Genomic DNA, 12,466 nt, shown 5'->3' with positions numbered 1-12,466 from the left:
TATTTCCTATACAGACTACTGCAAGCTTGCTAATTACCACATGAGAAAGTATGAACAGCAGTAGCATTTTCAGCCTTATGGACTAAGATGTTCAACTACATCTATTACTGTTAGATTATCTGTACCTATTTGCCCATCTTAAACTCATTCATAATGTTTTGTGTTGGGTTTTTTTGTTTGTTTGTTTGTTTTTGGGGGGGTGTTAGATAAAAGGTACACCTTAGAAACTTGATATTCCTCTTTAGCCTATCTCTTATCAGTGTTTCTTAGTCTCAGTTTGAAAGAATTAGCACAAAACAGTTGACTTTTAGCCAATCCTCTTGATTATCTGTGGAACACGTCATACTTCGCACAATGAACAAAGAGTTCCTCCTCACGAAAATATAATAGTTTGAACAGAGAGGCTCTAACATCACCTAAATTCCCAGCTATCGGAATAATCTCCAGAACAGAAGTGCCTGTCTTTTAGAACTAAATCATTTAAGTTGATGTATGTCCAACAGAAGCACTGATAATGAGACCAAAAACATTGCTAAGGCTCACAATCATTTCACAGGTTTTCTTACCTCCAGTGCCAAGTCTTTCAGACCACCTTCCAAAATACCGTGTAGACTTTCCCCCAAATACTGTTAATAACAAAAACTAGATGATGACACAGCTCTCTGATTCAATTCAAGTTTTATTTTTGCTCCCCATTTCTTTGAATACCTTTACAGCACAAGATTTCCTGAAGAAACAAGCCACTTATTATCTGGTTACTTATTAAGAAACAGAATTATTAAACAGTAACCACAATGCTGCCTAAAAGACTTTACTATGTTAGGTATTATACGAACAATGAAATACAGTGTCAATGTACTTTGTGTCCCCAGTCCCACAGATACTCTTTGTAACTTCACAAACCTTTGCATAACCAAAAAGAAACAACAATGGGATGGCCTGACAATATCGAGTTTTGTCATTTTCACTTTAAATCACATTTAACAATTGTGGGCAGGGGAAGAGGAAGGGACAAACGTTAGCAAAAGAGTAATAAACAGTTCCTGAAAACAACAAAGCATACTGCCTATTAAACCCATTGCACCATCTTCCTATTTGACATGAATTCCCTGCCTTCTTCCTCCTCAACCGCCATTACTAAAATTCTGATTCAACAGAGAAAGTGACAGTTACATTAATAGTTTAGATAAGAAAGTTAACACAATGGTTCTGATCATATATACTATGATGCTTGTACCCTAGAAAACCATAAAAAAAAAAAAGACACCCCCCCCCAAACCTCACCCCTCAAAACCAACCAAACAACAAAAACCCAACCACCCTCTACAGTAGCTTTAACTTGCTGCCATGAATCTTAACAGTCGGCTTCATCCAGCTGAAGCCCACTTCGCTCCCAAAAGGAGCAACGCCAACACATTTCCCAAGCCCTCCACTCACACTCCCGTCATCTCCTCATGGTGGTGGTAGGACCCACGTTGCTGAACACAAAAGGAGAGCTGAACCACCTGAAAGTGATTTTTGTACCGTTCATTTTTCAGAGTTCAGCTCCCTTATCCGACTGACCACACACTTGGACGAGCACTTGTGCCTACACAAAGGCTGCAGCAGAAATGCATAGCTTTCATCCACAGTGTGCAATTAGAGCAGCTACACCCATGGTGAAACTGCAACATGAAAAAACAATTACCCTTGAGTCAAATGATGCACCATAGCTTCTTCATGTGTCAAGGCCCTAACAAACGTGTTTTAAAGCCTAGCTACACAACATGTCAAGAACACACTTAACCACAATCTATAAACAAGGCTGCCTTGCTCTGCTAAAGTGAGCTGTTAACTCTTAAAACTCCTCAATTTATGTCCCCCATCATGAGAAATCCTGTCTTTCGAAAAGAAGAGAAAAATACCTGGCTTACAATTAATAAGTTTTCACAACTAATGCAAGAGAATACAAAAAATCCCGAGATCTGTTACTGAAGAGTCCCACCATCCTTGGTACACTAGGTTGAAAGTGGCCTACCAGGGACTCGGTTCTCAAAGTCTTTGGCTACAGCAGAAATAGAAATCTTAATATTGACAATATAAAAACGAGATTGGCACTCTGAAATAAGAGACTACACTCTCAAAACACAATTCAAGTGGTTTATACCACAAATGGTGACCGTAGAAAAATACAGAAATATTTCAATTCAAGAAAAATCACTGAAGAATATAAAACATAGTATAATGGCATTTCTGAACTCATGTATTTTCCTGCAGCACTACAAGCCTGCACAGCATGGTGTTAGCTTGTAAGAAAATGAAACGTTTACTTTCACTGACCAAACAGAAAAATGAAAGTAATTTATAAGATGAAAATTGCATTGGATTTAACACTATTTGCACAAATTAAGTTACAGAAATAAAACATCTAAGGCTGTGAATTTCAGTCTAATAACAGAAAGTTAACTCTAATAAGAATTCCTAAATAAATGTTTTCAAAACAAGGACAAATCCAGGAACAACATCGTCTCTTGAAAAGACATCTACTTAAATAGATGTGTAATAAAAGGCATGATTTTGCAAACAAAAAACCAGAAGCCGGGGATTAAATTCCATCCCCTTTTACACAGGGCCTTTATTCCCTCCTAGAGTAAACATCAGGCATCTAACACTGCATTTACAGGTATTTTTGTCTCTTAGCTTTTCTCCCTTCAGCCCCTTCTATGAAGTCTAGTGAAAGCTCAAGGCATTCAAGTCTGAGAAGTGGTACCAAAACATGACAAAACATGCCTTCTTCAGAAAGAAGAGTCAGCATCTTAAAGCTAGAATTTTTTTTTAAATGAAAAAAAAAAAATAAATGAAGAAACAGAAGGTTAGCTCATCATCAGCCTCTAACTTAAAAGCTAAAGATTCTTTGGTCTGAGATAAACAAGTTTTTGTTTAATGAAACAAGACATTGTGAAAAACACTTCTTTTGTATGAAATGTAACTGTCACCCTGCAAATACTCTTCCATGCCAGCTTTCACAAGCCCAAAATGTCAAGTAATACAAAGTTCATGCTTCTTTGACAATTGAAGCAAGAGCAGACAGAGAAGGTGGAGAGAAGCACCAAGAACAAAGTAACCAATTTCTTTCCCCCTCCCCCAACATCTAGGTGGGGACAAGGTGGAAAAGGGCATATAAACGTTTATCAGGAAGTCTAAGAAAACTTTGTTAGGAACAGAGGACTAGGAAAAGAGGAATGACCTAGTAGTCAGCATCACATCTCCAAATATATGGATCCAGGATCAAGTCCAAATTTTGAGGAAGTACATCTTATGTCATTACATACCTATTCTGACTAAATTAGTATTTACCTAAATTCCAACAAACAGAAAATGTTTCCTGGAAAGAAAGGTCTGAATGAACTTACTTCTCATCAAGCCTTCTTACTTCAACCTTTAAAATGTCTTTTTCCTCACTTTCTCTTTCTTCACATCCTTTTATATTCTGACTATACAGAAAAAACACAAAGCCATTCTACACTAAGACTGCACCTCCATGCTTCATAATTTATAGGACAAAACAGAAAGATGCGTAGTTAAGTTTTACCAAGCAACTTTTGACCATTGTTTGAAATGGATAACATGGCCTTATGGTCAAATAAATAAATAAATAGCATACTATATAATGAGCAAGTATCAGCATTTTGAAATTCCCAATTGAATTTCTTTATGATCTTTGATTTCAGGAAAATTGAAAAGTATTGGTACGTATGAATATGTTTTCAACAAGTCAATTGCTATCAGTTCTTCCACATCACATGCATTAAAACGCCTGGGCCAATCCACCTCTTGCTCCAGAGAAAAAGCAATGCAGCAACTAAGCCTGTTCCAACTACAATGAATACCTACGATTCGTACTGTAACATTTGTAATACAACTAAAATAATGTATATGCCAACAGTCTTTATTGGACGCATTACAGATGTGAACTGTTCCGTCTCCTTTTGTGTGAGCTCAAAAGTTCTCCACATGTCTAAGTCTCAGAAGTACTGGAGTTCAAAACTACTATGACCAACCAGAAAGCCTGAAGGGAAACCTCACTTCGATTAACTTTACAAGCAGGGCTCAGTCTTCCTCTGAAATCCTAGTCAGAAATTCACAGACTAAATTATACAACAGTGCACCTGTAACGAAAACAATACTAGCAACAAGTTGCTAACAGACACAATTCAGACATCTTAATTGCTGTTTTCCCAACTACTGTAGTTCACAACATCTTAGAAAAAAAATATTCAGGCCCTTTTTAGCTAGGAAGAGCTACAGCACTGCAAGTAATACTTTTTTTTTTTTTAATCACTGATCTACACCCGAGATGAAAAGCATACACTAGATTTAAAAAAAAAAAAAAAAAAAAAAAAGACAAAACAAAAAAACACTAAGTCAAATTTGTGATAGGAACCTGGCAAGTCTGGTTATTCCTACACCCCAGGTACGTTGTATATAAAAACCACGAAGCCGTACAATGCACCTCAGGGGCAGACGCGGGCAGACGCCGAACCGGGAAGGACACCTCGAACAAACCCACCCCCGACGCACATCCCAACCCAAGCGAAGGGGACAGCGGGGTACAACCCGCCTCAGCGCGGCGACCTGGGACCCGGCCTCCCGCTCAACCCCCGCCCGCTGCCCTGCGGCCGGTCCCGGCGGAGGGAGCCGGTGGCGGCGGGTGGCGGGGGTCCGGCGCGGCGCGGCGGCGCGGAGCCATTGTGTGCGCGGGCGGCGCGGCGGAGAGCGCCCCCGCCTGCTGGCGGCCCGGCCGCCGCTGCCTGCTCGCTGCCTGCCGCTGCCCGCCCGCCCGCGCTGGCCCCGCCCCGCGCGGCTCCCGCCCGCCCGCACCGCGTCCATGACGTACCTCTATTTGCAGCCCGGCCAGGCCGGGGCTCTCGCATTAAGGCGCTTGTTGTTATTTACCCCCGCGCCGTCCCCCCCTTCCCCCCCGGGCGGCACCCCCGCACCGCCCCGCGCCCGCCCTCGGGGCCCAGAGGGAGGAGGAGGGGGCCGAGGTTGTTGGTTTTTTTGTTTTTTTTTTTTTTAAAAATCTCCAAAGTTTTTTTTTTTTTTTTTAAGTTGTATTTTTTTTTTTTGCGGGAAATTCAATTTTTTTATTGGGCTGCTTAGGGAGAGTGAGGGGGAGAAAGAAAAAAAAAAAAGAAAAACTTTGCCTGCCGTAGCACGGTCGGCCCCGGCCGCTCCTCTTACCAGGTTCTCGTAGCTGCGGGGATGCTCCTTGCCCGTCCAGTCCGTACGCTTGGGCAGCAGCTAGGGGAGGGAAGCGAGGACACCCCGTCAGCGGCTCCCCTCCCCGAGGAGCCCCCCAGCAGCGCCCGGGATGGGGCGGGGGAAGCGGGGGAGAGCGAGGGAAGGGGGGGGGAGGCCGCAGGCGGGGCGAGCGCCGGGTGCGCGGCGCCGCTTACCTCTTTCTCCGCCACTTCTCGGATCAGGACCTGCAGCAACAACAAAAGGGGTGGGGGTGATAAGAAAAGGGGGCCGGTTTTAAAAAGAGAAAAAGAAAAAAAAAAGGGGGGGGGGGGCGGGAGAAAGAGGACGAGGCTGCGAGCGCGCCGCCCGATCCGCCGCCCTGCCCGGCCGCCCCCTCCCCGCCAGGCCCGGCGGCGCCATCCATCCATCCCCTACCTGAGCCGCTTGCTGGCAGGGTCCGTCCTCCAAAAAGCGGGCGATGAGGAAGTAGAGCTCTGAGGGGAGAGGAGAGGCGGTGAGGGCTGGAGCTCGCCCCTTCCCCGCGGGCTTTTCTTTCTTCCCCCCCCCCCCCCCCCCCCCCCCGCCGCCCCTCTCTGGCTCCCGCTCGGCTCCCGCCGCCCCGCACGGCGGCTCCCCCCGGCACTCACCCGCTCGCAGCTCCGCCGTGTGCCTGCTGCCGCCGTCCCCGGACATGGCGAGGCGAAAACCGGGGAGGGGAGGGGGGGAAGGGGAGGGGGGGGGTCGGGCCGCGCTCCCGCGGCAGCGTCGGGGCCCAGCGAAACGCGTCCGCCCGCCCGGTAGCTGTCACTGTTCGTTCACCAGGAAGAGTCTCGGCTCCACCATTCAACCCACGGGCAGGAGGAGGAAACAACAACTCACAGCAACCCGCCGCCAACGCCGCCGCCGCCGCTGCCGCCAGCCAGCGCGAGCGAGCGCGATCCCTCCGCCCGGAGAAAGAGTCCCCTCCTCCTCCTCCTCCTTCGCGCCCCCCTCCTCAGCCCTCCCGGCCCCTCGCGCCGCGCCGCCCCTCCCCCCCGCGCCCCTCAGTCCCCGGCGCCCGGCGGCGGGGGCGGCCAGGCGGGGAAGGGGGGAGCCGGCTTCTCCTGCCCCCGCTCCCGCCCCGCCGCCGCCGCCGCGGCGGCCCCCGGCGCTGCCCGGCTGAGGGGAGAAGGGGCGAGGGCGAGCGCTACGTGTTTATTAGCGGGCGGGCGGGCTCAGGCAGAAGATGTCGGAGCGGCAGAGGCGGGGTGGGCGGGAAGGCGGCGGGCTGGCGGCTGAAAGGCGCTTTCTCTGCGAGGTGCGGGCGGCCGGAGCGCGGAGGGATACGACGCACGGGGAGGAGGGGCCGCGGCGGGGCAGCGGCTATTCGCGGCGGCGGCGGCGGGGAGGCTGGAAGTTACCGAGTTTCAGTGTCGCAGAAATGGGAAGCGAGCGAAGCCAAAGTGCCCCCGGGGAGCGCGGCCCCGCTGGGGAGGCGGGCTGAGGAAGCCCGGCCCTCCCCCCCCGCCCCGCCGGCCGCGGCTCCCCCATCCCCCGTGGCCAAGCCCCTCCCGGGCGCGGGGCTTCGGCGGCCCCGGGCTCCCTCAGAGCCCGTCAGGGGCCTCGGGGCGCTGCGGCTTTGGCATCTGCGCGTAAGTGCCGGTGTCACGCGTTGTTGTTTCTTATTCTTGCAACATCGTGCCCGGGGCCGGGTTCGTGCCTTGGGGTTGGGGGGTGGGGGGGTTGGAAACCTCCACAAACCCCGAACCACCAGAAAACGCGCTTCGCGTCGTTGTTTGGCGCGGCTGCCCGGGCTGCTCTGCTTGGGTCCGGCTGGCTGCTTGTGGCCGTCGCCACGGGGGCGGAGGGCGAAGGGCTCGCAGGGTGCTCGGTTTGAGAACTTACCTTTAAACAAACAAACAACAAAAAAAAAAACAAAAAGCGACCCAAACAGCTAATAACGATTGTATTCATTGTTCTTGCCGCCAACCAAATCAGACACGCGGGACTGACGAATCTTCTGGCTTCTAGGAGCGATGGCAAGAGGAGGAGTGTTGTCAACGCGAGGACAAGCGAGGGATGGCGATGCCTGCAACCTATGGCTGAACTGGAGGTAATTCACTAGCGGATCAATAACCTACCGAAGGTTCCTGAAAGGCCGCAACATTATACGGAGCCTGATTAGCGATTAATTCACTTATTTATTTAATGCTTTGCTAGCTTGACGGTACCGAATAAACGTTCTGATTTGTGCTGTAACTGTTTATTGGCTTCTTACAGGCAAAAAGGAAAAGAAAATAAAAACAAAGCAAACGTCCACTGATAATTGCCTTTAAAAAAATCCATACCCGATGAGGAAGGGGTTTAAAGGAGCATAGTCATTTGTCTGTATGGTTTGCAATGCATCTGTGCTTTTTCAGGTCGAGTTGGGGCCTTGCAAGAACAAATGTGTTTGTGGACAATAATAATGAATTTAGCGGGGATCAATGTAAACAGGGGAAGCTGTCATTTTTTAAATATTTATTTTGCCCCAATTATTAACTAACATAACTTGTGAAGCAAAGCTAAAAGTATGTTTGAAATGATATAGAAACTAGACAAAGAATATTTTTGTGCGTAAAGACCCTGAAGCTCTCCACTATATAACTTTTAACAAAATCCAATTTAAACCATATTTCTGTGCAGCTGAGGGGAGGCTGAGCTGAGCATTTTTATACGCGTGTTTCCAAGGCCCGCGAGCTCGGTGTACGAGCCTACTGCTTGAGCTTTGTGCTTGGCACGGTGAGAAAGCTTGCTGCAGCCAACCTTCTGCTTTATTGCACAAACATAACCGTGAAAGGTTAGAGAAAGGAGGCTAAAATGTCACATATTTCCACAAAGTCGTGTTATAAAAAGTGATTAAAATTAGATTTATGTAGCAGATGCCTAGTTGCTATACTTTTTGACATACAATTATCAAATGTCCTAAAAATCATTAAAATCATAATCTAGCACGTGGTTTGTAATCATTAGGGTAAATGTATTTTGTAGTATAGAATTTTTGAAGAAGTAAAATCGTGCGTACTGGATTTGATCACTTTATCTGTAGCTATGCTCACTTTATATATTTAAAAATGTACGGGTGTCTCCCTTTTCCCAGTTTTTATAACAATAACCACTCTGTGTTTCAGCTTTATTTTAAATCCACACTTCAAATAATTGAAATGGCAATTTCAAAATCACATTTACCATCTAATAAAGATTTAAAAAATGAAGTGATTTGAGTCTTTTCTTAGCAATGTAAATATGCATTGTAATATCTCTCGTAGCTGGTTCTCACAACAAAGAGGCTACATGAATTATGTGATTAACATTTTAATTTCCCTTGATGTTTACATAAAAGAAGTATACTTACGTATGACCACTAAAACTATAAACCAAAAACCAGAGAAATTTTAACAGTTAAAGAGTCTGAAAGTAGAGGAAAACTATCCTGAATATATTGAACTTCCCTGTTCTTTTGGCAACTCGTAACTTTTCCTGATGTAGTTTAAAATACAGCCCACAGAATCAGAATGTTCTTGGTGTTTTGACAGTAAAACAAGGATTGTGTCTTTTATTTAATTTTTGTAGGGCACCGGGCAAAATGGAATCCAGTCCCTGACTTGAGCCTGAGCACCGCAGTACTACAAATAATATTTCATAAATAGCTTTTACAAACCTACATTCCACTTCTTTTTACAGATGAAATCTGATGGGGTTTTTTGTTTATTTGTGGCTTAACATGGAAGTCACACAGGCCACAAGAGAAGATGTGGAATTATTATTGTTTGGTGATGCATGTTAGAACGAATTTTAAGAATTCCTGCAGCAGTAATAAATATTCCATTAATTTTTCAGAGATATTTTAAAAGTTTTTTTTTCCTTGTTGCAGTTCAGTTGAGGATGTTTTTATTATGTACACAAGTGGAGAAAAATATCCTCATCTCTGAATTTTTACTGTCATCTTGATTGTTTTGCTTTCAAATAATTCTTTTTCTCTCGTGTGATCTTGTCACCTTACATTATCCTTAAGTAAAAATACATCAGTTCTGCTTTGTCAGGGAGATTTAATATTTTTTTAGGACGTATTTCTACTGTGAGAGCTCTGCATTAAAAAAAAAATTAGTAATGGAATTACTTTCCTTTTTCAGCTATAACAATTGTTACAGCTAAAAAGAAAATTTAAGATTATTTTAATCTAGGAATGGGATTGTTTTAACATCTGATAGCTTTACATATTCTTTTTGCAAATGTTGTTACTGTTATTTTATTTCGTGACTTTCAAATATGAATATTCACACACATTCACTAATATAATTTACAAAAAAGCACGAATAAAGTTTATTAGATTTTGCTGTTAATAAAGTTGATACATAAAATTTACAGTCAGTTACGGACTGATCCCAAGGGTTTGGGTTGTTTTTTTTTTTTTTTTTATTTCCCCTACCTTGGCCTTATATTTTTTTTTTTTTCTTTTCCCCCTTCCCCAAAAACTGCTAAAGCACTATAAGTATCCAAATACAGATATTTTAGAATTCCCTTGAATTACTGGTTACTTTTGACAGATAAGAACATAGTCTCTTTGGTTTCTTCTTGATTTTTCTGTATCTTTATAGTTTTGGGGGTTTTTTTTACTAATATTTTTCCCCCCCACAATTTTTTATATCAGTTATCAGTATGGTTTAATAGCTTGCAACCAGAAAGTGCGTTACTTGAAACTTAATGGTGGCAGTTCTTGATACGAAAATCCTGTCTGTTTCTTGTGAAATTTGCTCTTTTCTTTATAGACAAAGGGAAGTATTCAGGGTTTGTAAATTGTCAAGCTGAACAATGTAGCTAAATGTTTGAAGCACGATATTGAAGGGGGGGAGGCTGGTTGAGAGCAACATATAAGCTTTCCTCAGGTTTTGTTCGTTGGTTGTTTTTTGGTTTTGGTTTTTTTTTTTGGTGGGTTTTTTTTTCACCTCAAATGAGAATTATCACCACCAGTTGCTTGCCTTTTCACGACTGTTGATTGTTACTCTTGAAACCAACCATTAATCTTAGAAGGGCAAGAAGTGTGTGGTGGTACTTATGAGGCCAGCCAACTTTTTTTATTATTGTCGTGTATATTAAATATCTGCAGAAAGAACCAAGTGTGCCAAAATACAGTTCTACGATGAGTAAATTCCTTCTGCAGTTTTAAGCAATAACCTACAATTTAACTAAGTAGCTTCACATCAAAATTCTTTTAAATACTCACTCATTCATGCTTCATGCCAAGAATATATCTTTTCTGCACCCTGCATCAGTAACCTACCTGAACTTTCAACTATGGAGTTCCCTACAGCGTGCTTAGCCGCTGTGCATTCTGCCCGTGTCAGATATTAAATAGTGAACTGTGCGCTTCTATTCTTTATATCCTTTTTCAGTGCACCCATTACCATAGAATGCGGATGTCTTCCCACACCAACCAAAGCACGCCATTTCACCTTCCGCTTGCTTCTCTCCCTGTTGGTGAAAAGTAGCGTAGCATTAGATAATCTGCACTACCCAAACCACCATCAGCGCTGACAAATTACCATTTTCCAAAAGCACATAAATGGATTAACCTCTGACAAGCGTGTTTCTAGGTGCTCTTCTCATGCGCAGCTAGAAGAGGAAAGCAAAATCACTTCTGAAAACATCATTCATTTTTGTGTAAAAATAAATAATAAACTGTGAATCTACTATCATGCTTCTGAAACCAGATCTATAGGCCATTTATATTCTGAGCAGTAAATGAGTCTGGTCGAAATTCATTCAATGACCCTAAAAACCTCTTTAGTCTGGTGTTACCCAAATAAATATGAATTGCACCAGCCATGACATTCTTTCAGTTTCACTATTACATCTTTGAATACAAAAAACTTGCCTTATAAAGAGAAACTAAGCATTACACCTATGTAATTCTTACTGAATAAAGGAATTCTACTGTTTTATGGTGGCTTTTTGTTTGGGGTTTTCTGTTTTGTTTTAAAGCAATATCTAATTTGTTTTTCTGTATTTTGTAAAGACCTTCGATTAAAGTTACTGGATCAGTTTGACAGTACAACTTTGTATCCTGAATACATTCCCTAATTATCCAGAGGATTTTGAGAAAATGATTAAACTGCTGTACTTAATTGTTCACTATTGGGCTGTTCTTCACAGAGAATCTTGGATATTTCCCATGCTTAGTTTCACGCCCATTTGATATCTCCAAAGGTTTCTGAGAATTCTAAGGATTATATGTTTTTTTTTTTCAAAGTGGAGCTTTCAAAAAAATTAATATACAGGGTGTGTTTTAGAGGGGAGCTACTCCATAATGAATATAGGAGCAGAAAAAAAGAATGTTTACTGTGTTGCTTTGTATATTGACAATTATTTTCTTACGTTATTACTTCGAGAAAACTTTTGAAAACATTTGCTGTTACTATCCTTTCTAGTAAGGTATTCCAATATGCTAAGGCAATTTTTGTTGAGCAGAAGATTCTCAAAATAAGATGTATCATTGATTTGTTTCACTGGTTTCATATTAGAGTTCTAAGTCTAAGAAGACTTATTTTAAGTCTTAAGTGACAAATTTCATTTATATTGATAAATTATAAAGTTTAGTAAGATGCAATTTAGTAGTGTCCTTCAGTGACTATTTATCTTTCCATTTCTCTAAATGAAAATCTAGATTTCTGTTTAACCAAGTTTGAGGGCCATTTGTGATTAGGGGTTTGGACTTGATTTTTTCAGTTACCGTAGTAGCCTGGTAGAAATGCAACTTTTAAAAATACAGATGAGGGGTTACTTGTCTGACTCTTCAGACTGGGGCTGGTTGTCAGTAGCTTTGGTATAGACCCGGAATTTCCCTGAGGTTAATACAGTGGACTAGTAAAGATTTACATCTGCATAATAACTTGAGAGATTCTGTCATATTGTTATCAGAGATATAGTCTGATATACTTGTTAATATGTAATTACAGGAAAGGCCGAAGGAAAAATATTTCAGTGTTTACTCATTGTGCAATTTAGATAAAACCAGAGGAGGCCGTAAGAAATATCAGAGAGAGATGAGCAGAACAATGTAGGTAAAATTTCATGATGTTACATTCAAAATAATCTATTGGAAGAAATTATATGAGTCAGTCGTGCTCCTTATGGGCTCCTGAACCAATATAACAAAAAAAGCTCTATTTGATAGCTGGTAGGAAATTTTTTTAAAAGACCATTCTATTTATTACATACCCAACAA

General features: G+C 43.0%; 2 protein-coding genes across 6 annotated transcripts in view; one reads left to right on the top strand and one right to left on the bottom strand.

Annotated features, from left to right (window-relative positions):
* PHIP (PHIP subunit of CUL4-Ring ligase complex) overlaps positions 1-6,255 on the bottom strand; it is a 137,545-nt gene extending 131,290 nt beyond the window's left edge. For all 5 annotated transcript variants that reach the window (XR_014227736.1, XR_014227737.1, XR_014227738.1 and 2 more), the window contains exons 1-4: positions 5,871-6,255; positions 5,659-5,717; positions 5,439-5,468; positions 5,224-5,283 (exon numbers count right to left, since the gene is read on the bottom strand). Coding sequence is in view for 2 of the 5 variants with exons in the window: in XM_082307534.1 (XP_082163660.1) it covers positions 5,224-5,283; positions 5,439-5,468; positions 5,659-5,717; positions 5,871-5,916 (195 nt within the window). In the remaining 3 variants the exon portion in view is untranslated. The remainder of the gene's footprint in view (positions 1-5,223; positions 5,284-5,438; positions 5,469-5,658; positions 5,718-5,870) is intronic.
* Positions 5,915-11,254, top strand: LOC309587368 (uncharacterized protein; the record flags this gene model as incomplete). The annotated part of the gene is made up of 4 exons (XM_082305484.1): positions 5,915-6,007; positions 6,505-6,854; positions 7,234-7,315; positions 8,815-11,254. The coding sequence occupies 4 exons, from the start codon at positions 5,915-5,917 to the stop codon at positions 8,848-8,850; spliced, it is 561 nt and encodes a 186-aa protein (XP_082161610.1). The 3' UTR covers positions 8,851-11,254.
* Positions 11,255-12,466: the final 1,212 nt, after the last annotated feature.

Source organism: Platalea leucorodia (assembly GCF_965183815.1).
Source record: "Platalea leucorodia genome assembly, chromosome: 3".
NCBI lineage: Eukaryota > Metazoa > Chordata > Aves > Pelecaniformes > Threskiornithidae > Platalea > Platalea leucorodia.
The sequence above is the reverse complement of the archived record's forward strand: the minus strand, read 5'-3'. Positions and strand labels throughout refer to the sequence as shown.